Source organism: Protomyctophum bolini (assembly GCF_963924005.1).
Source record: "Protomyctophum bolini genome assembly, chromosome: 2".
NCBI classification, from domain to species: domain Eukaryota; kingdom Metazoa; phylum Chordata; class Actinopteri; order Myctophiformes; family Myctophidae; genus Protomyctophum; species Protomyctophum bolini.
In genome coordinates this window covers 42,930,163-42,955,124 of record NC_137863.1, presented here as the reverse complement: position 1 = coordinate 42,955,124, position 24,962 = coordinate 42,930,163, and the positions used below count along the sequence as shown (strand labels likewise).

General features: G+C 45.8%; 1 protein-coding gene across 1 annotated transcript in view; it reads right to left on the bottom strand.

Annotated features, from left to right (window-relative positions):
* LOC308334304 (inositol 1,4,5-trisphosphate-gated calcium channel ITPR1-like) overlaps positions 1 to 24,962 on the bottom strand; it is a 121,134-nt gene that overhangs the window by 49,098 nt on the left and 47,074 nt on the right. Inside the window, exons 26-41 of the mRNA XM_080790986.1 lie at positions 24,485 to 24,539; positions 24,079 to 24,244; positions 22,712 to 22,879; positions 21,587 to 21,661; positions 21,320 to 21,457; positions 20,578 to 20,703; positions 19,229 to 19,429; positions 18,426 to 18,677; positions 17,141 to 17,266; positions 16,585 to 16,713; positions 15,352 to 15,472; positions 14,888 to 15,078; positions 14,120 to 14,268; positions 13,821 to 13,932; positions 4,430 to 4,571; positions 1,117 to 1,295 (exon numbers count right to left, since the gene is read on the bottom strand). Of these exons, the coding sequence (XP_080647112.1) occupies positions 1,117 to 1,295; positions 4,430 to 4,571; positions 13,821 to 13,932; positions 14,120 to 14,268; positions 14,888 to 15,078; positions 15,352 to 15,472; positions 16,585 to 16,713; positions 17,141 to 17,266; positions 18,426 to 18,677; positions 19,229 to 19,429; positions 20,578 to 20,703; positions 21,320 to 21,457; positions 21,587 to 21,661; positions 22,712 to 22,879; positions 24,079 to 24,244; positions 24,485 to 24,539 (2,330 nt within the window). The remainder of the gene's footprint in view (positions 1 to 1,116; positions 1,296 to 4,429; positions 4,572 to 13,820; positions 13,933 to 14,119; positions 14,269 to 14,887; positions 15,079 to 15,351; positions 15,473 to 16,584; positions 16,714 to 17,140; positions 17,267 to 18,425; positions 18,678 to 19,228; positions 19,430 to 20,577; positions 20,704 to 21,319; positions 21,458 to 21,586; positions 21,662 to 22,711; positions 22,880 to 24,078; positions 24,245 to 24,484; positions 24,540 to 24,962) is intronic.

Here is a 24,962-nt window from a genome sequence, read left to right as displayed (position 1 = left end):
CATCCGACGTTTGTAGCTGCTGCGAAAGCTACAAAGCTAGCATGCACCGTCCTCATGGTATACCACAGCACCTCAAAGGCCCTATAAAAACAAGGCTCCACACATCCCCAAAACAAACTGGTCAGGCTACTACAGTACTTGGTTCTAACTCCCAGAACCCACCTCACCCCTGCCCATTTTGATAGGCTGGAACACACACACACACACACACACACACACACACACACACACACACACACACACACACACACACACACACACATTGACGGCATATATGATGATTTGGGGTGTTACAGTACAGTGACAGTACAGTACAGTACAGTACAGTACAGTACAGTACAGTACAGTACAGTACAGTACAGTACAGTACAGTAGATTTACCACTACTATTAATTTCTTGAATGTTTCGGACACGGGGCGGAGACCCCCCGGGGACCCCCACACGTAGTTACACCACTCACTTCACACAGGTGTGATTTTTTTACTTTCTTTAAATGTAGCTGTAAGTTGTAACTATGTAACTATATGATGATTTCCTTTTTTTCCATAGAAGTGTACATTTGTACATCTTTAAATGTTCTGATGATTTGAAAATGAGGACCCTGTCTTTTTCTGGTTTCATCCTCGTATAGCCATAACCATTCTGCCATCTGTTAAACACTTTCCCTTCCGTTCACGAGTTACACAAGTTATGTTTTTAATTATAATTTTTAAGACTCACGGGACGCGTTCGGGATGACGTCACCGGAAACATTTTCTGTCGCAATGGCATTGCAAAGGCTTCTGGGAAATTGAGGCCCAATGCATTCCAATGGCAATGGTGGCGCGCAACGGGAGCGTTCCTCCTCCGCTCTTTGTTGTCGATCGGCACTTTGGATTATTTTTCAACACGGCGACAAAGGATCACACTATTGAGGCAGATTTTCATGAAATGGAACGACCGTTTTAACGGCTCCCAAAAAAGTAGTAGAAGAAGAAGAAGAAGAAGAAGAAGAAACAGCTAATGTCAGCGCAAACAATGTCTATCTTTCTTAAGAAATGTTAATATTCTAATTGTGCCAAAAAGTCTGACCTGAACCTCGGATGTCTGATCGACACAATGACAGCCATGCATACCTGTATGGTGGTGTTCCCGCCCTCCAGCAGGGCGATAGCCAATAGAATGCTCTCCTGGAAGACGCGGTCGCTGCTGGTGTTCATGATGAGGTCGATGACCAGGTCCGACGCGCCCTCCTTGTCCAGGTGACACTGTACCTCCCCCAGACTCATCTCCCCTCTGCCCGGACCACCCAACCCTGTAGAGTATAGACAGAACATAGGAAGTAAGGACCTCCCCCAAACTCATCTCTCCTCTGCTGAGGGACCTGTCGAGAACTCTACCCGTGTTTTAAATGGACACTCGTGCTTTCTAAGGTGTGATTTGGGGTCCTACTATATGAAGTGAAATGATGACAGGCATCGCTGCTGTCAGCCTCCAGGAAGAAACACAAAGGGAAGACATCATTGCACTATACGTGTAACAACCACACCAAGTACTGTCACCTCATGAACACATGACAAACTGGAAAAATACAAAAATCATGGCGCTCCGTCTTCAACAAATAAATAACTATCATGATAATGTCTACTTGTGTACTGTACAGTGCAGTGCAGTGCAGTGCAGTGCAGTGCAGTGCAGTGCAGTGCAGTGCAGTGCAGTCACACAGCCACCAAACAAGCACAAAAACAAACACTATTGGCTATTATGGAAAAAAGTATGACTGATTAAATTGCAAACGCCACATTGTTTGTCTACAGCGATAGGATCTAAATGTTATTCTGCATGGTGTTTAAGATAAAGATAAAGCAACTATTTGTAAAGCTGCTCATGTGTAAAAAGCCTCTCTGTGTCAGTCAGACCAGCCTGTGTTTTACCAAGACCAGACGACCACTACTGCTTTCAATGAGTCATCACATGACTCATGACTGTTCCTTCTTACAACCCAAAGGTCAAATACTGACTCCTTTTTACACAACACTAGACCAGTGCTTCTCAAAGTGGGTCCGCAGCTAAATGTGCACAGTGTCGCAATCGTTTAAACCACTGTATCCGTGTATACGTTTGGCTATTAAACACACACACACACACACACACACACACACACCACCACATATTTCATCTTTCAATGGCTTTGTGTCATGCCAAAGTAGAGCGAAAAATCACACCCGTGTGAACTGGGAAGTGAGTGGTGCAACTCCATTTGGGGGTCCCCAGAAGGTCCAGACCCCCAACATCCTCCTACTACGGGCTCGTAGTAGGAGGATGTTGATGAATATCAACATCCTACTACTGTCCAATGATTAGATAGGGAGGGGGGTGAAAGGCAGTTTCTGCTGTCAAGATATGTGTTTTAAATAGACACTAGTGCTTTTTAGGGTATGATTTGGGGCCCTAAATATGACTATACTTAGATACGGAGGGCCCGAGGGGGGTGATTATGACAGGCATCCCAGGCAAAAAACACTGTGTTTGAAATAGATACTGCATGCTTTCTAAGGTGTGATTTGGGGCTCTAAGGATGAATACAAAATGAATATCAACATCCTACTACTGTCCAATAATTAGATAGGGGGGTGAAATTATTACAGGCTGCTGTCAAAATATGACCCCCCAGTAAAAATAAAACACTTTGTGTTTGAAATACACTTGCTTTCTAAGGTGTGATTTGGGGCCCTAGAGATGAATACAAAATCAATATCAACATCTTAAAACCAAACTGTTGAATTGTGGGTTTGAGTTCGCATGCCCTTTTGACGTAAATAAACCAAGCCACCTTCATTTAAGTGGCATGTCATGTGATCTACCTGCACAGCCTTTGTGATCTACTGGTATAGATCACGATCTACCTTTTGGGCACCCCTGAGGTAGGGTGTCATGTAGCCTGGAACTCACCTATGCTTTTTATGGCATAGGCAGCTCCCGGCAGGATCCGCAGCTGCGCTACATGAGACTAATTACTTAGAGCGACAGAGAGAGAGAGAGAGAGGAGCGTGTGTGTGTGTGTGTGTGTACGTACATGTGTGCGTGTCACGTGTCTATGTCAATTTTACAAAGGTGCAGACAATCAGAAATCAGCAGAGAGTGAGCAATGTTTGCGCTACTCTATCTATGCCGAATTGAAGTGGACTCAGACCCAGACTTTTTTTTCCTCCCTGGAAATAAAAACGTCTGGGTTTCCGCGGCTAGGTGTCATGTGACTAGTGGTCACCTGATCAGGTAGGGCAGGGGTTTCCCAACGTTTTTGGCTGCAGGGGACCCCCGGGAATGCTTTGGCCATATTTTTCATATAAGTGAACATGCACGCGCAATGATAGTCAATGCACTGTTTCCAACCCAGAAGAACGCATCATGCGCTGCAGGTGAGCAACTCAATGCAAAGTGGATGAGAGGAGCGATCCGGTGACGTCTCTATTCATATACTCTAAGGTTGCGACCCACGAGAACCCCTGAGGTATAGGGTGTCATGTGACTATAGTGGTCACCTGATCAGGTTGGTGCGCTGCCTCAACTAGCTACGCAGGCTGCACATCATTTATATTTAAAACGTGTTTTTCCGCAATCTTTGTTTGTTGAGAAATTAGGTTTTTTCTGTATTTAATTCATTCACATGACTGAAACCGATTGTGACGACAACAATAAGTTAAGGGATAATATCTAGCTAGGTGGTCATTAATTTGTCGGGAGATAATTCACAGACAGTGAAACAATTATCCCTGAAGGTGAATTATATCCCGACAATGACCACCTAGCCATTATTATTATATGACCTAAATTAATACATTGATTCAAAACACAACAAAAAAAGTAGCTGCAGGGCTGGACCACTGTCGGAAAACAAGGAAGTGAGTTGATCAAATAGAAAACATTTTCGGGTACTGCTAGTCCATTTCTAGCTCAAATGTTTTCAAAACAGCTTTGAGAGCAATGTTTAGCTGTAAATGACATTGTGTGTCACAGTGTGTGTGTGTGTGTGTGTGTGTTTACATGGCTGTCATGTTGGAAACAGCAGTAAATCAAGCGGGGCGCAGCCGCGCAGCTGGTGTTCAGTGGGTTTGATTATAGGGCGGAGCGGTCTGTTCAAGAAATCAAGAAATTACACACCAGCTGAATTCAGCGATTGACCAATCAGAATCAAGCATTCAACCAAGCCATGTAATAACTGTATTGAATTCATTCACATGACTGAAAGCCATTGTGACGACAACAATAACTGTGATCATCTCAAAACAACTCAGATCAGACCATGATGTCATAAGCATGATTGGCTCTTGCCAGGCGTGCCCCACTAAAGTGTTCTCTCACCTATTGGCTCTTGCCGGGGCCCCACTAAAGTATTCTCTCACCTGATTGGCTCTTGCCGGGGCCACACTGACAAGTATATTCTCTCACCTGATTGGCTCTTGGCGGCCCCTCCCGGGCCCAGGGGTCCGGTGGTGAAGGAGGCGGTCAGGCTGTCTCTGCGACCGGCCGCTCCACTGCGGTGGAAGTTACCATAGTACCGATTCACCAGGATCTGCCTCAGTGCCTCCCCCTGTGTGTGTGTGTGGGGGAGAGAGAGAGAGAGAGAGAGAGAGAGATGCCTAAACAACATGTAGAAATGGGGGGCCCTGGCCCATTTAGTTTTTTATTGCTCATTATACAGCTCTATCAGGCAGAGACTCTGTAATAAGGTAGATCCATTATGAATGTGTGTGGTTGGATGACTCCAAGTCTGAGAAACTGAATTGTCTCTTTCAAAATTACATTTTCATTTTCATTTGCCTCATTCATTCATTGTAGAAGACCAATTCCATTCACATGAACACTTAATTTGGTTAGTCTTTAGAAGGAATATAAATAATACCTTTTGGATTCATGTTAAAGATTCCATACCGTTCGTGAGGCTAGTGCCAGTGAAATGCACGAAATAAGCATAGAAGAAGAGCCACATCTGCACGACCCGGAAGTGATAGCCCTCCATATCTGTAGTCTAGCCTCACTCTAGGATGTGCACCAACGCGTGGTGGATTCATTTTCTTAGCGCGAGCACGGATTAATGTTTTATAAGGTCTCAAACATGCTACTTTGTCCCATTTTGAGCAGAAAAAAACACTAATAACCCTGTGCGCATGCATGTGTACCGCGGACTATCATATAGGCTGTTTCTACCATGAGAGGCCTGTGGAGGCTAGCAACGGAAGCTACCGGAAGCTAAATAAAAAAGGTACCAATAGCCATGCTTTTGCAAGTGCTAATAGGGATCCATAATAAGAACCTAAGAGTGCAATATGAAACTATGCATATATATATAGTGCTATGTCTACATCAAAACGCTATCTGAGTTAGATAAGTTGAGCCTTTGCATATGCCTGTAAGGTCGTCGGGCTAGGGCTACGGCAAGTGCTACGGGCTAAGATCGAGTCTGGAGAGGTGGGTTTTCAGACTACGGCGGACGATTGGGAGTGAATCTGCAGTTCTGATTGCAATGGGAAGTGCATTCCATCGTTTTGGAGACAGAAGGGAGAAGAGTTTGGGACGTGTGGAGCGTTGTCCCGGTCGTTTTTAGTGAAGGTACTTCCAGCTTCCCTGCGTTGGCTGATCTGAGCGCACGGGAAGGGTTTGTAGGGTTCGATCAGACTTGCAAGATTGCTTTGAACGCCAGCATCAGAGTTTTGTACTCTGTGCGGGCAGCGACCGGGAGCCAATGGAGGGAGCGGAGATGACAATACAGTCATCTATAGGATCATTATAAGTAATACAGACTATAGGATGTCAGGTCAATAATGAGTAATGACCTGGCATCTGTTTACATAACAGCCAACACTGGGAGGCATGGCAGAACCTTCACTTAAGCATAATATATCACACGAGAGGGTGTGCTTTACCGTCATTATCTGTAAGCAGCACAGAAGTGCTATTAATGACTGTAAAGCACGACCCTCGAGTGCAATATTGCAATTATACAACAGCCCTTAAAAGAAAAACATGTCAACTCAATTCCATTGTGTACCTGTATCATTGTACCTGCATGTATCCACTAGACGCTAAATGTAGCCACTTAGCCACTAGACCACCCCCTCCCCACGCCATGACTCATTCACTGTCAATGTTGCTGTCGTCATAGTAACCAAGGCCCATTATTACCTGAAAGACCCCCCATGGATGAAAGGATGTGTGTGTGTGTGCGTGTGTGTGTGTGTGTGTGTGTGTGTGTGTGTGTGTGTGCGTGCGTTACTGACATACGTCACATTTGGGGTCAGGTGTGTGTACTTTATGTAAGCAGTCCTGATTGGTCGTTTGATTGTCAAATCAGAGACAGAATTGGTGTCCTCATTTTGTTTCTAATACTTTCAAAGGTTGAAGTCGGAGTTAGTTTAGTATACCTCAGTTTACAGAGAGAGAGAGAGAGAGAGAGAGAGAGAGAGAGAGAGCTCTCAATCTTCTCTGTGTTTCATTTTGACCGATAATATATGAATATGTTCATGTTTGTACATTTTTCCAACAGTTCAATCAACGTTCAGCTCTGGTTGTCAAGATTGGCTTATCTTCCTGTCGCGGGGAGTATTTTGCATAAAGTGAGAAAGATTCGATAAATATAAGCGTTCCTGCTAATTTATGCATTCAGCGTGGGAAGCCATTCAACACCTCTTTTTACCGTCGGAAATATTCTACCAATGGATTAATCTCTCTCTTAGTGGAGATTAAAGGTCTATTCATACTCCAGTTTTAGGTCATAATATAAGTTGACCACCGAAACAGTGGTTAGTAAAAACAGAGACGTGTTTGGGTGAGTCTCTCATGTTGTAGATTTAGTAAAAACAGAGAGATGTGTCTGGGTGAGCGGTGAGTCCCTCATCACCGCGGCTCAGTGACGTCATGTTGTAGTTTGAGTAAAAACAGAGAGATGTGTCTGGGTGAGCGGTGAGTCCCTCATCACAGCGGCTCAGTGACGTCATGTTGTAGTTTTAGTAAAAACAGAGAGATGTGTCTGGGTGAGCGGTGAGTCCCTCATCACAGCGGCTCAGTGACGTCATGTTGTAGTTTTAGTAAAAACAGAGAGATGTGTCTGGGTGAGCGGTGAGTCCCTCATCACCGCAGCTCAGTGACGTCATGTTGTAGTTTTAGTAAAAACAGAGAGATGTGTCTGGGTGAGCGGTGAGTCCCTCATCACAGCGGCTCAGTGACGTCATGTTGTAGTTTTAGTAAAAACAGAGAGATGTGTCTGGGTGAGCGGTGAGTCCCTCATCACAGCGGCTCAGTGACGTCATGTTGTAGTTTTAGTAAAAACAGAGAGATGTGTCTGGGTGAGCGGTGAGTCCCTCATCACCGCAGCTCAGTGACGTCATGTTGTAGTTTTAGTAAAAACAGAGAGATGTGTCTGGGTGAGCGGTGAGTCCGTCATCACAGCGGCTCAGTGACGTCATGTTGTAGTTTTAGTAAAAACAGAGAGATGTGTCTGGGTGAGCGGTGAGTCCCTCTTCACCACGGCTCAGTGACGTCATGTTGTAGTTTTAGTAAAAACAGAGAGATGTGTCTGGGTGAGCGGTGAGTCCCTCTTCGCCGCGGCTCAGTGACGTCATGTTGTAGTTTTAGTAAAAACAGAGAGATGTGTCTGGGTGAGCGGTGAGTCCCTCATCACCGCAGCTCAGTGACGTCATGTTGTAGTTTTAGTAAAAACAGAGAGATGTGTCTGGGTGAGCGGTGAGTCCCTCATCACAGCGGCTCAGTGACGTCATGTTGTAGCCTAGTTTTAGTAAAAACAGAGAGATGTGTCTGGGTGAGCGGTGAGTCACCGCGGCTCAGTGATGACGGCTCATGTTGTAGTTTCCGGCAGTCACCTTATCACATAAAACTGGAGTATGAATCGGCCTTAAAGGAGCAGATCGCCCAAAATAAAGAATGACCTGTTTTCTATCAATCACACAACCCATGAAGCCTTGAATTCAGGTAGATATTGTAGTTGGATTCATTTTTTTCCATTTTATATATTTTTACCCCACAATTTCACCAACACATTTTTCACCCCTGTGTCAATTATCTATTGTGATCCTGGGCTCTACACACCCCCTCCGCCAACCTGGGGAGAGCAACGGGCTTGAACTCATGCTTCCTTCATGCATGAGTGTCCAGGTTGCTGGTCTAGACTCTAGATGGAGCGAGACGTGTGGCTCAATCTTTAGTAGGCATGCAACGATTCAGACAGACAGACAGACAGCGGTGATGTGAGGTGAGTACGCACCCTTTTCTCGTCGAGCAGTGTCTTTTCAGGCTGGTTCAGATCCAGTTGCTTGGGGGTTGCAGTGAGGCGAGGTCAGTTAGTCAGTTACAGCCACAGGTCCACAGAAACAAACACACGGTCAGCGTTAGTAGTGTTGTCGTGCAGCGGTACGCGCACACTGACACGCGCACACACACACACACACACACACACACACACACACACACACACACACACACACACACACACACACACAGAGAGAGATAGGGAGAATCCACTATCACAGAACATGCAATGCAGAGGCATAGGGTCATGCTGGGGATATTAACCAATTAAGGTGACACAGAGTCATCAGAATGAGAAAGGTGATGAGAGGGGTGTACAGAGGACAGACTAGTAACTATGCACCCACTGGTGTACAGAGGACAGACTAGTATATGCACCCACTGGTGTACAGAGGACAGACTAGTATATGCACCCACTGGTGTACAGAGGACAGATAGAGCCCTTAATGTCTGCCCAAGACATCAGAGACACATACTTCCCACTGATTACAATCACCCAAGGAGAGTTTGAAAACATGACGAAAACACACATGAATCCTATGTCTGCGGGGGTGAAGGACAACAATGTGCAAACACAACAGCAAGATCTGTGAGCTGCTGTGTTAGGAGAAGGATATCAAATGGAACACAACCACCCTAAAGGGCTGTGGACAGTTCAGAAACCTGTCTACTCGCTCTGTGTCTCAGAGGAGGGCTGTGGACAGTTCAGAAACCTGTCTACGCGCTCTGTGTCTCAGAGGAGGGCTGTCGACAGTTCAGAAACCTGCCTACTCACTCTGTGTCTCAGAGGAGGGCTGTGGACAGTTCAGAAACCTGTCTACTCGCTCTGTGTCTCAGAGGAGTGCTGTGGACAGTACAGAAACCTGTCTACTCGCTCTGTGTCTCAGAGGAGGGCTGTGGACAGTTCAGAAACCTGTCTACCAGTGACAGGTCTTTTTCTTATTAAAATTGTTATTGACGCAAGAACAATGGCTTCTGTTATATAGAAGGGCTCTCTACAGTACATAGAAACTAAACAAAAGATGACGATATCAGCACAAATCTGTTGACATCATTCAACCATATTTACTGTGTAGTTACTGTGTGCGTGCGTGTATGTGTGTGAGTGTGCATGCGTGCGTACATGTTGGAGACTAGTGTTTGTCTGTAGGGATGTCATTGCATAAAACACGCGCACGCACACACGCACACACACACCCCCCCACACACACACACACACACACACACACACGCACACACACACACACACACACACACACACACACACACTCTGGGGGGGCGTGGGTTATGTAAGCATCCTCAAAGGGAACGAGGACACTAAACCTGTGACATACATGACTGCTGATTGGTTCATCTGTCACCGAGAGAGAGAGAGAGAGAGAGAGAGAGAGAGAGAGAGAGACTCTCTGCCTCTCTCTCTCTCTCTCTCTCTGTGAAGGTCAGGCAGAGTTCCTGGAAAACACAGCATGTTATGTAAGGAGGAGCAGAGAGCAGGCTGTCAGATCACGAATGTTATCAGTCTGTTGTAGCCATCGTTCGGTTTTATGACCTGGGGGGGGGGGGGGCTTGGGGCATTAAGGCGGCCGAAGGGGGCGTCTACATTTGTATGTCTGCTATAGAATGTATTGGTATATGTCCAATTATAATCACACAGGAGACCATGACACACACACACACACACACACACACACACACACACACACAGCTATGTTGGGTGTGTGCAGCAGTCTTACGACAGACTATAAAACACGAAACATTTCAGAGCACCGAAGGCTGACGTAAGTTACACATCCTACCTGGGTCGAGTTTCGAATTTTCTCCCCCATTCTGAATTCCCATAGGAACTGTGTTCCAAAAAATCAACAAACGATCCTGGCGGTTTGAATATGGATATGAACCATCAACTGACGGCAAGAAAACGCTAACGTTACCGCCATCAAATTAATACATTTTTAGCTAGAAACAGTCCGTACCAAATATGAGTGACTGACTATAAACGATACAGAGTCACCTCCCTGAAAATAGCACCAAGATAGTTTGTTTGTTTTTTACTACAATGCTTATATGAGACGATTTTAAGATGACCCAATGTTATTCTCCATAGAGAAATTACTTCCCAGAGGATGAACGAGGGACGTCAGGACTTCGGTACTCTATGACCAGCGAGGAAGCAGGAAGAGGAGAGGAGAGGAGAGGAGAGGAGAGGAGAGGAGAGGAGAGGAGAGGAGAGGAGAGGAGAGGAGAGGAGAGGAGAGGAGAGGAGAGGAGAGGAGAGGAGAGGAGAGGAGAGGAGAGGAGAGGAGAGGAGAGGAGAGGAGAGGAGAGGAGAGGAGAGGAGAGGAGAGGAGAGAAGAGAAGAGAAGAGAAGAGAAGAGAAGAGAAGAGAAGAGAAGAGAAGAGAAGAGAAGAGAAGAGAAGAGAAGAGAAGAGAAGAGAAGAGAAGAGAAGAGAAGAGAAGAGAAGGACAACCTTAGGCAAATCCAACTCATCATCAAAGGCTCTGAGCTGAAACAGAGAGGAGTAAAATATGTTAGTAGGGTTAGACTTCAAAGACCCCCGATCCTATTTTTGTCAGTGCCTTTACCCCCTTATACCTAAACTTCTTTGCCTTTTTAATTTATTTATTTATTACTATTTTGAAAAACATTTTTTAAATGATGCAACTCGCCGATCTACATTGACACGTTGCAAGCTTTTAGAACTATTCAAAAATGTTTTTCAAAATAGGAAAATAAAATCACACCCGTGTAGCTCTGATCCATAGCTCTAATGCGTTGCATTTAGAGCTATGTTACTCTCAACTTCCGCCATTCGCATTAATGCAGACCAGCCTCTCGTCTTTAGCGTAAATAAAAATAACTCACCAAAACAAAGGCGGGTTGTGTCATTAGAAAGCCTACTTTCCTTAGTGGACGCACTCTGAGCCCCCCACCACACGTATAAACTGTACTTTTTGGCCAAAAGGGGATTTTGTTTCCACCGGGAAAAAAAATATTTTAGTTACTCCGCTGTGCCGTCTACCGATATTGCTTCATAGAGAATATTCTTTTCTGGCCAAAAAGTACTGTTTATACGTGTGGTTGGGGTCTCAGAGTGCGTCCACTACGGAAAGTAGGCTTTCTAATGACACAACCCGCCTTTGTTTTGGTGAGTAGCGAAAACGTTCTGTTTATTTACGCTAAAGAGGAGAGGCTGGTGTGCATTCATGCAGCGGCGGAAGTTGAGAGTAACATAGCTCTAAATGCAACGCATTAGAGCTATGGACCAGAGCTAACCCGTGTGGTGCAACTCCGTGTGGCGGGACTTCCAGACCCAGTGTGTGTGTGTGTGTGTGTGTTAAGCTGCGCAACAGCGACACTTGCTGGTGAAAACCAACCAAACGCTATTTTCGTGGTCGGACGGGCCCAGCCAGCCAGCCAGCCAGCCAGGGACACACAAAGCTCCACAATGGAGAGGTTTCACCACTCAAAAAGAAGAAAAAAAGAGGCAAAGAAGTTTAGGGATGAGGGGGTATAAGGCACTGACGAAAATAGGGACACGGCCTTCAATAGCGGGTCTGTTTTAAACGTCAGCTACAAACATGCTGAGTATGCTATCTGCCAGTGTGTACTCAGCCTAAGGTTAGTGATAATGGTGTGACATGTACAGTATCCTGGAATAACCTGTGAATGTATAGCAGAGACTTGGATCCTGACATAACCTACAGTTATGTGAATGTAGCAGAGACATATATCCTGGAATGACCTATACAGTTATGTCTGCCACGATTACAAAAATGTAAGTTGACAATTGTCACACAAATAATTGTGTCATGGCATTGAACATTGGAACATATACCGTATGACCAATAACTGAAATATACTACAACGTGTCAACTTTGTGACACACTGTAAGCTTTTTAGATCAGCTAATGCAGATTGTTTTCATATCTGAAAATGTGTTCTTCAACATGGAAACGATTATGACGATTATGTCAAATAATTGCGACAGTTAGACAATGATGTAATACATGTACTGTATGTAGCCTGGTGTGACCTCACTTACTGTAGTTAGTGCAGGATGTGAACACGTTGTACACAGTATGCCTGGAATGACCTACGGTTATACAAATGCAGCAGACATAGCCTGGCCTCACCCTATAGTATCAGTTACAGTATATGTGAATGGAGACATAAAGCCTGGAATGACCTGGAATGTATACTATAGCTGAGAAACAGTACTCGCATGTTTTACTCAAGTTAGAAATGTTAATACGGCAATGTAGAAATACTTTGTTACAAGTAAAAGTCTGGTATTTTATTATACAAAGTGTATCAAGATGTACTTAAAGTATACCGAAAGTAGAAAGTATACCCATTGTGCAGAATGTCCCATTTCACAATTTTCAAATGTATAAAAAGTATAATATATTTTTTGTGCGTAGGAGGTCTACAAGCTCATGCTTGTAGACCTGCACGCACGCACGCACACATGCACACACACACACACACACCCCTTGACCTTATATTTCACCTTATAGTTGTATGAATGGAGACCTACAGTATTATATACAGTATATCCTGGCATGAACCTCCCGTTATGAAGCACCTGGACCGAGGCCAGTGACAACGAGGCACATGAGCCAAGAACGTTTTGTCATATAGTCGGGTCATTCAGGGCCGACAAGTGTCATGTGTGTGTGTGTGTGTGTGTGTGTGTGTGTGTGTGTACAGTGTCAGTACCATATATAATGTGAGAGTAAAGTACAAATACCTCAACATTTTACTTAAGTACAGTGCTTAAGTAAAATTACTTAGTTACTTTCCACCGCTGCCTATAAAATGAGATTACGAGGTTATAATAGTTTAATTCACTTAGTTTGAATTTGTTTTTAGAGCTAGTTTTTATTGGCTGAGCTTTAGTTGAGCTTTTATAATTTCTTGTTATTTTTCGTAACTATAGCCTAAAACTATTATTCTATTATGGAAACGGTGGCCCTTTCTGTTATTTGATACAAGCGTTCTTGGGTTATTTTATTGTTAAATCAAGTAATATATATCTGTCCGTTTCGCTTCTTTTTCATAAGCCTATAAGCGGCTGTGAAATGTGCTCTTCTGTTGTAGTTTGTTAGTGAAGTAACTTTCCAAAGAAATGACCTATTCTGTCTGAAGCTCAATGGCCACAGGCCACGTGTCATTTGTTTACAAAATTTGGTTTGTTTACATGATTTGGTTCACTAAACAAAGTCCTGTGTGAACGCTAAACGGACCAAAATCTAAATGTGACAATTTCTGAGCAAACTTTGGGTGTGAAAGGCCCCTTAGGTGTAGTTTTAGTTAACTATAATAACTGGGCAGCACTCGTTCATTAAACCATTCAGGCGCGTTCATGAAGTTAGCACTTCCGTCATTTTGGGGGCGGGGAAGTCCACCCTCTAGTTTATATATAACTGTATGGTCTATGGTCATCATCTCCCTCTAGTCCCTCCCCTTGGGGGTGTGGCATTTAACCACTCCCCCTCGGGGGGGGCGTGTCCTACCTTCTCTCCGTATCCTCGGTCCGTGGTCATCATCTCCCTCAGAGTCTGGAGGACTTTGATGCACAGCCTCTCCTCGTTCTCCTCCAGCAGCTGTTTGGTGTGTTTGATCAGCCTGGACGCACACACACACACACACACACACACACAATTACAATTTATAATGTAGGCATTTAGCAGACGCTCTTAATCCAGAGCGATTTATACAGTAAGCAAGAACAACACACGCATGCATCGTCCATGTAATAGGAACTGTAGGAACGTAGCGCTTGCTTCAGGAGGCGTGTACTAGTATAACTCACTTGCATATGAAGCCTCCGCTCTCGCACTTCCTGCGCGAGTCCGTGTTCTCCGGGAAGAGCAGCTCTGGACGATGCAGGACGTCCACGAGGACGGACAGCTCTGCCTGGACCAACGGACGGAGACGGTCCTCCAGGGCAGACACAATGTCCTACAACATGAGGAGACATGAGACACAGTGTCCTACACCATGAGGAGACATGAGACACAGTGTCCTACACCGTGAGGAGACATGAGACACAGTGTCCTACACCGTGAGGAGACATGAGACACAGTGTCCTACAATATGAGGAGACATGAGACACAGTGTCCTACAACCATGAGGAGACATGAGACTCTGGGCTGTATTTTGCGTGTCTTAAGTACCAGGTCTTATTCCCTAACTTGAGTAAAATAAAGACCTGGAGGCGTGATCAATGCTCTTTGGCCACTCAGAATAGCCAAATGGCATTGATCACGCCTCCAGGTCTTTAGTTTACTCAAGTTAGGGAATAAGACCTGGTACTTAAGACACGCAAAATACAGCCCACAGTGTCCTACACCGTGAGGAGACATGAGACACAGTGTCCTACAATATGAGGAGACATTGTTTACTCCTCCTAACACTATGGACCAGAGCTAAAAGTACCATAGCGTTAAGAAGAACTCCTTCTAACACTATGGACCAGAGACAGACAGACAAGACAGACAAGACAAGACAAGACAAGACAAGACAAGACAAGACAAGACAAGACAGACAAGACAAGACAAGACAAGACAGACAGGCGGACCTGCAGTCTCTCTATGATATTCCTGTAGTCTCGCGAGGTGGTCATGGTGACGGCGGAGTCTCGGCGCGCTGCGTTCCGTGCGGTCAGCCTCCAGCTCATGGCGGTCTTCTGGACGATGTTGTTGGACTTCACGAACAGGCCGCTGACCTGGTTGTCCAGATCCACAGGGATGGCTATGGCCCTGCCCTTAGCTGAGCACGCACACGCACACACACACACACACACACACACACACACACACACACACACAATGACTTAGTCAAACCACAACTAGTATATAGTATATATATTTTTCCTGTAAAAACTAAAAACTAAAACTAAACTAAACCAAAACTAAAGAAGAAAAGGAAGAAAAAAAGGAGATGGTTGAGCCCATTCATTGAGGTTCGAGTGCTAACATGCCGAGTTCGAGTTTAGGGTCAGGGTTAGGGTCAGGGTTGGGGTCAGAGGTCAGGGTATCTCACCGACATCAGAGAGCACTTTTATGCAGCTCTCCACGAAGCCCTTCTGGACGGGAACCAGCCAGGTGCAGTGATAGACCCTGAAGACTGCCTGGAGGAGCTGGACAAACACTGGCTGTCTGGTCTGGAAAGAATGCGTTATACTGTATTACACACTGTCATATTACACCCTGTTCTCAACTAATGTGGATTACAGAGGTACAGTACACACATATGTGCGCGCGCGCACACACACACACACACACACACACACACACACACACACACACACACACACACACACACACACACACACACACACACACACAGTCAGTTTACAGATCATGTAAACAAAATATATTATTGTATTATACATCGGTAGAGGCCGGCTCGTACTGTATAAGCCCTTTGGGGCCTTTGTATTGTTTTTTATACTGTGCTAAATTAAGGAACACTGCGGTTGAGAACATGTAGTCCGTATAAGTGGTTAACAGACAACTCGTGAGCGCAGCAATGCATCAAAACAAACGCGCCACTTAAGCAGAGCTAAACAGGATGTTCCCGACGCTCACAATGGGAAGCGGTGGCATGCGATAAGCGTACATCTTAATTTACTCATATTGAATAATTTCTACAGGAGCGTGACTAATGCTCAATAGCTGCCGAGCGAGACCAGGTTCACAGGAACTTGTTCGAAGAGAGAGAGCGGAAATTCCTTTCCCTGCAAAGCAGCCCCGGCCGCCAGCAATTACATTATATTACTCACATTCATGCACTGGGAAGAGCCTGCTTATTTTTAGAAGCACTTTGTTGTCTGTTTGGCAGCGAACGCAAAAACAGTCACAGTTTTATCCGAGCCGCTGTGAAGTGTGTCGACGACATTTGTAGCGTTTGTTTAAATGTGTAGATCTTATCGCTTCCTTACACAGTTAACACTGTCAACATGCTGTTCATGCACAAGAGTACAGGGCTATTATAGTTGACTAAAACTATAAGAGAGAAAGAAAGAAAGAAAGAAAGAAAGAAAGAAAGAAAGAAAGAAAGAACAAATACATTATACATTTTGGGCGTCCTTGTTATGAAAAAGGTTCGAGGCACCACTCATATAGAAACATACACTTTTTCTAAAACGTGAAAGGATTGCCGGACAGATGGTGGAGGAAACCACGCAAGGCACCGGCCTGCACGTCAGGGAGTAATTAGGGTATAGTTTTGGGGTCCACTTCGACACTAGGGGGTCAGCAGTGAGTGAGTTACCTGTAAACTGGTGCTCTGGTCGGAGAACGGCGAGCTGAAGAACGTGGTGACGATGCCCATGACCGTCTCGGTGACGTAGTTCTCCAGGATGAGGTCGGCGTGCTTACGGTCGCTGGTGTTGTTACACACCTGGAAATTAAGGAACACGCAATCACGCACACACACAAAACAATGCTTATGGTCACTTGTGTTGTTGCACACCTGGAAATAACACACGAGCGGTCATGCGCACGCACGCAAGTACTTCTGCCCTCTGGGAGAAGTACAGTTGTGCAAAGAACCAAAGTGGAAGTACATCATATTTAAAAAATCGTTTGTACCAGCATCAACCAAGATGTTGAACGAGGCTCTGAAACAGCAGTAACTGTGTGAGGCTAGATTATCCACATCATGTGTGCCATGGCATGGTGTAATGTCGTGTCTTCCTCTGTAATGTATTTTTGTCTGACATTGATGTTTTATGTGTGGCTGTAGCTGGGGTTGAAATCCCAAGACAAATTTCCCTTGTGGACAATAAAGTTTACCTTGACACACACACACACACACACACACTCACCCTACAGATGTCCACCAGGAAGTTCTCGAAGAGCTTCCACATGTGGTTGGAGGTGTAGATCTCCTTCATCTCCACCTCCGTGTCCACGTAGCAATGGTTCAGGAAGTTGATGTAGGCGATCTTCACCTGCACGCAAAGGTCAGAGGTCACCATATCCCTTGACTTCCTCCTGGTCTCAGCCGAGGTCGGTAGTTTTTATTTTAATTTTTTCCTTTTTTTTTACCCATTTAGGCCTGACCTCGAAAATAAAAAAAATCTTCTAAATCCTCCAGTTTTCTGAAATAAATATTTTCACAATTTTTTCAAAAATAGCAGACCTACAAGCTCATAGCGCACCACCGAGTGCTAAACATAATGTTTAAAACACCAAAAGGGGTTCCTGCCCAAAATGGGTTAATTCCAAGTGGATTTGCTATTTTAGGACATGCTTAGTTTTACTATTAGTTTTGACCGCTTTTATAGTTAGTTTTGACAAGTTTTACAGCTACCTTTTACAACTGTTAGTGTTAGTTTCAACCTTTTATTGTAACAAAAGCTCTGAACATTTGTGAAAATAGCAGTATATGTTGGCCTCGTCCGTGGCAAATTCGATAGTTTGTATACCATTACAATGTCCTTATTTTGATCATAAGACCAAATTACTGAATGAAAATACCTCAGAGTTGTACTTAACTTCTTTGCTGCCCCTAGTGTTGGCATGCTATTACTGCAACTATGCCGGCCGTCTTCTCCCATTACACGGAGCTTCTTTCATTTCCGGGTTAAACAGGAAGGTGGGGGCCTCCGGGAGGAGTTCAACACCACTCGCATTAGCCCACAGCCTTTAGCTAGCAGTACAACCAGCGACATGTTCTCAACGATCCGGTACAAACTCTGAGGTGACCACTCACCTCTGAGGTGACCACTCCTATAGTGACCACTCACCTCTGAGGTGACCACTCCTATAGTGATCACTCACCTCTGAGGTGACCACTCCTATAGTGACCACTCACCTCTGAGGTGACCACTCCTATAGTGACCACTCACCTCTGAGGTGACCACTCCTATAATGACCACTCACCTCTGAGGTGACCACTCCTAGTGACCACTCACCTCTGAGGTGACCACTCCTATAGTGACCACTCACCTCTGAGGTGACCACTCCTATAGTGACCACTCACCTCTGAGGTGACCACTCCTATAATGACCACTCACCTCTGAGGTGACCACTCCTATAGTGACCACTCACCTCTGAGGTGACCACTCCTATAGTGACCACTCACCTCTGAGGTGACCACTCGCTCACCTCTGGGACGCAGTCCTCGTGCGTCACCACCCGCACGATGTCGTCGAGCGGCAGCAGGGAGTTGCACTTGATCTCGGTGTAGACGTTCTTGCCCTCGGTGCAGACGGCCAGCAGCTCCACCAGGTGGATGTGGTACATCAGGGGGCTGTTCTGGTCCATGCGCTCGCGCTCCGAGCGCATCATCGTCACCAGCGTCTGGAAGGAGGCGCGGTCGTTGTAGAACACCAGCACGTCCTCGCCCGCGTTCACCAGCTGCATACCGACGGAGGGGAGGAGGGACAAGATTTTAAACCACTTGACTAAAGGGACATTTCATCGCTGGAAGAAACTGCATGCAGTCAGTCAATGTTAAAGGGACACTTCACCCTTTTTGCAAAAAGATATATGTTAATGACGTTTAGAAGCTTTAGATCACTTTCCTGGGGGTATTTATGTGTGTAATATGTGGTTTTATATATTTTAGATTGTAGCAGTGAGCCTGTTGTCTCTGATGTCATGGACACTGGTCTCACTACCTTCCTGGACTACAATTCCCATAATTCTTTGGTGCACTGCTCCTCCTTGTTGATAGGGGGGAGAGCTGTCTTACTGAGACAACATGTAGTCCAGGAAGGAAGTGAGCCCAGTGTCCATGACATCAGAGACAACAGGCTCACTGCTACAATCTAAAATATCTAAAACCACATATTACATACATAAAGACCCCCAGGAAAAGCTCCTAAACGTCATTAACATTAACACATAACAATTCATGGGGGGGAAAAGTAAAAGGCTAAATAAATCAGAGAATTCCATGAGCTCACCTCGGCCATGACGATGTCCTGGCACTTCTTGATGAACTTGTTCTCGGCCTTGACGATGGTCTGCAGGAACTTGAGGTAGTGCACGTTGCGTCCGTGCGTCTCGATGCAGTGCACAAAGTGTTGCACCACGCGCTCGTTTATCTCACTGCACAGCTGGAAGTTGTTCATGAAGATGTGCTGCATGGTCACCGCCTCCAGGATCTATAGACGCGTAATAAATGTGAACCACTTTACTGGCAACACTCCACACGTCCTAGACTCTTCTCCCTTCTCTAAAACACCCCGGACAACGCTCCACACGTCCTAGACTCTTCTCCCTTCTCTAAGTCTAAAACACCCTGGACAATGCTCCACACGTCCTAGACTCTTCTCCCTTCTCTAAAATACCCCGGACAGCGCTCCACACGTCCTAGACTCTTCTCCCTTCTCTAAGTCTAAAACACCCTGGACAACGCTCCACACGTCCTAGACTCTTCTCCCTCCTCTAAGTCTAAAACACCCTGGACAACGCTCCACACGTCCTAGACTCTTCTCCCTTCTCTAAGTCTAAAACACCCTGGACAACGCTCCACACGTCCTAGACTCTTCTCCCTTCTCTAAGTCTAAAACACCCTGGACAACGCTCCACACGTCCTAGACTCTTCTCCCTTCTCTAAGTCTAAAACACCCTGGACAACGCTCCACACGTCCTAGACTCTTCTCCCTTCTCTAAGTCTAAAACACCCTGGACAACGCTCCACACGTCCTAGACTCTTCTCCCTCCTCTAAGTCTAAAACACCCTGGACAACGCTCCACACGTCCTAGACTCTTCTCCCTTCTCTAAGTCTAAAACACCCTGGACAACGCTCCACACGTCCTAGACTCTTCTCCCTTCTCTAAGTCTAAAACACCCTGGACAACGCTCCACACGTCCTAGACTCTTCTCCCTTCTCTAAGTCTAAAACACCCTGGACAACGCTCCACACGTCCTAGACTCTTCTCCCTTCTCTAAATCTAAAACACCCTGGACAACGCTCCACACGTCCTAGACTCTTCTCCCTTCTCTAAAATACCCCGGACAACGCTCCACACGTCCTAGACTCTTCTCCCTTCTCTAAAACACCCCAGACAACGCTCCACACATCCTAGACTCTTCTCCCTTCTCTAAAACACCCCGGACAATGCTCCTCCTAGACTCTTCACTTTTTTGCCATGGAAAGAAACAATTCAAACAAAATGAAAAATAAATGAAACTAACTAAATAACTAACTTCTTCCTTCTCTAAAACACCCTGGACAACGCTCCACACGTCCTAGTGCCCCTCCAAAAGGAAGATAATCAGTGCTACAGAGCAGGCTGTTATATTCACCCCTGGGTTGAGGAACAGGTTGATGTGTTTGTGCAACAGGGCCTGGTTCTGTTGGTTTCCTGCACAGAAGTTCTGCAGGAACTGATGAGCCAGCTTCATGATGTCCTGCATGCGCACGTCTTCCCCCTAGTGGACATATAGTTGTATTACTATCAGTGTTTTTTATTTTGATTTAGTCTTAGTCTTTTGAATAACACACCATTTAGTCTTAGTCCTATTTAGTCCTCTGAAAAACACTGATTACTATACACTAAACTAAAGTATTCCCCTAGTGGTCACATGGACACAGAGTGAGATGTGTGTGTAGGCTATGTGTATGGATTAAAGCAACTGTTGCTTCCGGTACAAAATCCCCCTTTTGGAACTTTGATGGTCCTCCGTGCAACGGTTATATCCACAATATCATGTTCCTTACCTTCTCATAATGATCTGCAGCAGCTCCAGATGTTCCTTACCTTCTCATAGGGTATCTGCAGCAGCTCCAGATGTTCCTTACCTTCTCATAGGGTATCTGCAGCAGCTCCAGATGTTCCTCACCTTCTCATAGGGTATCTGCAGCAGCTCCAGATGTCCCTCACCTTCTCATAGGGTATCTGCAGCAGCTACAGATGTTCCTCACCTTCTCATGGGGTATCTGCGGCAGCTCCAGATGTTCCTTACCTTCTCATAGGGTATCTGCAGCAGCTCCAGATGTTCCTTACCTTCTCATAGGGTATCTCCAGCAGCTCCAGATGTTCCTTACCTTCTCATAGGGTATCTGCAGCAGTTCCAGGACCACAGCGTGAGCTCCCATGTTCCTCAGTAACCTCTGCTGCTGCTTCCTGCTCTTCCTGCCTGACAGACCCTCCTGGACACACAGCCTGCTGAGACGCAGTAGGATCTGAACACAGGAAAGATTATTATAACCATACCATGCAAAAAAAAAGGGCACCTAAAGCTATCTTGCTGATTTCTTACGAGTTCCTCCCCAGCTATACGGTGTTATGGTGAGACATTAAAGTTGACTCACCTCCTTCACCACCCTGTAGTTATAGGTACTCGTGCTTTCAGGTTTCTTTGGCTTCTCCAAGCTGTTGGAGTCTCCCTGCGGACCAGAGGACCAGACAACCAATCAGATTACAACAACACCAGAGGACCAATCAAATTACAACAACACCAGATAACCAATCAGATTACAACACCAGATGACCAATCAAATTACAAACAACACCAAATAACCAATCAAATTACAACACCAGAGAACCAAGCCTCGCCGTTGAAAATGCACTTGTGGCGGCGAGAGCCCAACACCAGATGGCGCTGTGGCGCCAAATGAGTTAAATGGCTTTTAGAAGCTACTAGACATGTACGTGCCCGTCGCAGACGGCCACCGGCCTACTTGGGAACGATGCAACTTGGGAACCTAATGATATACGTTGTCTTAGCACCCGTTTTAACCGTCAGCCCCACATGGAGATCTGTGTATGTGCCTGTGCCCACTGGCAGAGCCTGATTGGTTGAGCCTCAATTGGCTGAGGGAGAGGCTGGAAATTGCACAGGTGAAAGGAGTTGGCCTCATTAGGCCCACTGGCACGCACGCAGAGACGTGGCGCATTTATAGTAGGATAACTAGGCAAAGTTTGGGCCCAGCTGGCCATTGGCTGGCCCAGACAACGAGGCGGGACTTCCCCCCTTCTTATTCGTTGGTTTTTATTTTGACTCGAACGGGGGGTGGCTCCCAATCATAACGGTAGCCACGCCCCTCAGAACATACGCAACTTTATGGTAATTTCTGGGTGCAACGTACTGGCTCCAGAGAATCATGGATTGAATCATCTCTAATACCTTCTTCCTAGTCTCAGAGGAGTGCTGGTCTCTAACAGTCTCTAATACCTCGGTATGCAAGCTCCAGACGTAAAAACAAACAACTTGTGAACAGAATAGAAGCACTGAAGCAAATAGGCAGTAGAGAGAAAGCCGAGGGAAAACAATGGACACATTTGAGGAATTGTAGGCCATGGAGGGTAGGAGATATGAGCATGGTGCTGGACTATGAGCACCGCCATCAAAACCACCGTTTTGGTTAAAGAGATGACCACAGAATGCCACTGGTCACCTCTTCACCTAAATCTGGACTATGAATAGGCCTCGATACCTTGGTATGCGTCTCAGAGGAGTCTCCGCCGTCCATGTTGCTCTCGTCTGGACCTTGTCTCTTGTAGACCCACAGCTCCGACTTCTCCACGATGGACCTCAGCTGGTCCAGGTCGAACTTGATCTGCTTGTAGTTGTCCACGTCCTGGCTGGTCACCAGCAGCTGGACCTGCGCACGCACGCACACACACACACAAATAAATGTTTTATTTTATTTAATAAATCAGTGCTCTTGAACACTCTTTGCGTCACCCTTACGTGTGTGTGTTTTACAAACCTCCTACCTCCATTGTCGTTCAAACCTCCTAACTCTGACTTGGTCATTCTAATCAATGACAGCTATCTCCACATGAGTGGTGAAAATTCAGAACCATTTATATTAACCCATGTTGACCTGAGATCAGATTAAAAAAATGTCTTCTACATCCTGACAGTTTTCTGAAAAAGCTATGTTTCTATGTCAGTGGTTCTTTGATTTTTTTTAAATAGCAGACCTACAAGCTCGTAGCGTGCCACTCGGTGGCGTGCTATGAGCTTGTAGATCTGCAATTTTTCAATAGCTAAAACATAACATAATGCTAACACCAAGAGGTTAAAGAAGTAAAGAAATAAAGGTCCTGTACCTGCGACAGTAAATCTTTATACAGAAAATATATTTATCTTTATCTAGATATTAAAGTAGCTCAAACTAAAATAATACAATTGGACAATCAATATCATTCAAAATATGAATGAAAATGTTCAACCTCCGATTACTGAGCCAAAATCAGAACTTATTAAACCAATAAGCAGTTTGATCGAAGAACTTTGTGAAGGGGAAGAAAGAAAGTTTGGCCGGACAGAGCTTTTGGGACAAAGAAACCTGCTGAGGACTCCTGACTGGAAGGTTGGGTGAGGAGGATATTATACAGCATGCTTACATACAAATACTCCTTTTTTGTTAAGCATGTGTCGGAGGTGTGGCCTACCTGTTGGAGGCGTGGCCTACCTGTTAAGAGGCATGGCTTACCTGTTGGAGGCGTGGCCTACCTGTTAGAGGCGTGGCCTACCTGTTGGAGGCGTGACCTACCTGTTGGAGGCGTGACCTACCTGTTGGAGGCGTGGCCTACCTGTTGGAGGCGTGGTCTACCTATTGGAGGCGTGGCCTACATGTTAGAGGTGTGACCTCCTGTTAGAGGTGTGGCCTAGCTGTTAGAGGCGTGGCCTACCTGTTGGAGTTTTGGCCTACCTGTTGGAGTTGTGGCCTACCTGTTGGAGTTGTGGCCTACCTGTTGGAGGCGTGACCTTCCTGTTGGAGGCGTGGCCTACCTGTTGGAGGCGTGGCCTACCTGTTGGAGGCGTGGCCTACCTGTTGGAGGCGTGGCCTACCTGTTTGAAGGCCTGCAGGACCTCCTGCCTCTGGCTGAAGTGTCTGAAGAGCAGGTGCAGGGCTCTGGACACTAGGGGGGGGTAGTCGTGCATGGTGAGATGGAGCAGCACTCGCAGGAACGTCCGGCCCCCGTGGTCGTCTAGATCTAGAGGGGTGTTCTCCTCACTGGAGAGGTCGCAAGCGCACACGCACACACACACACGCACGCACGCGCGCACACACACACACACACACACACACACTTTTCATTGGTCACCCAGGTCCAGAGGGGTGTTCTCAATGCTGTACATAGATGAATCAGTTTGGTTAAAGATGGAGTGCCACGATTTGGGTTAAATATCACAGATGTACGTAGATACATCAGTTGGGTTAAATATCACAGACGCACGTAGATAAATGGGTTACCTTCCTCCAAAGATCCCCTCGGCCTGCTCTTCTATGTGCTCAAAGTCCAGAGCTCCTGGAGACACACAAACACGACAAACAAAAGCACGTCATCACCGACACGCACACACCACAACGACACGCATGTTTTTTACCTTTATTTAACCCATTTTGGACTGAGGTCGATTAAGAAAAAGGTTTCTATGTCAGTGGTGCTCAACCCTTTTACTTGACAAGGACCCCCAGAATTATCTCTATTGGGCCACGGGACCCCCATCTCAAAATATGTAGTTCCAGGGACCCCCCCCCAGAAGCCAATATTGTAGTTAAAAATGTTCACTCGGAAATATATATTCAAAGATTTGCACCACATTTTAAAAGTATTTCAAAAATAGCAGATCTACAAGCTCGTAGCGCGCCACTCGGTAGCGCACTAGGATTCCTTGCTCGCCTCAGAGGTCCTTTTGAGAAGCTCCAGTTTTGAGAAGCACTGCTATAC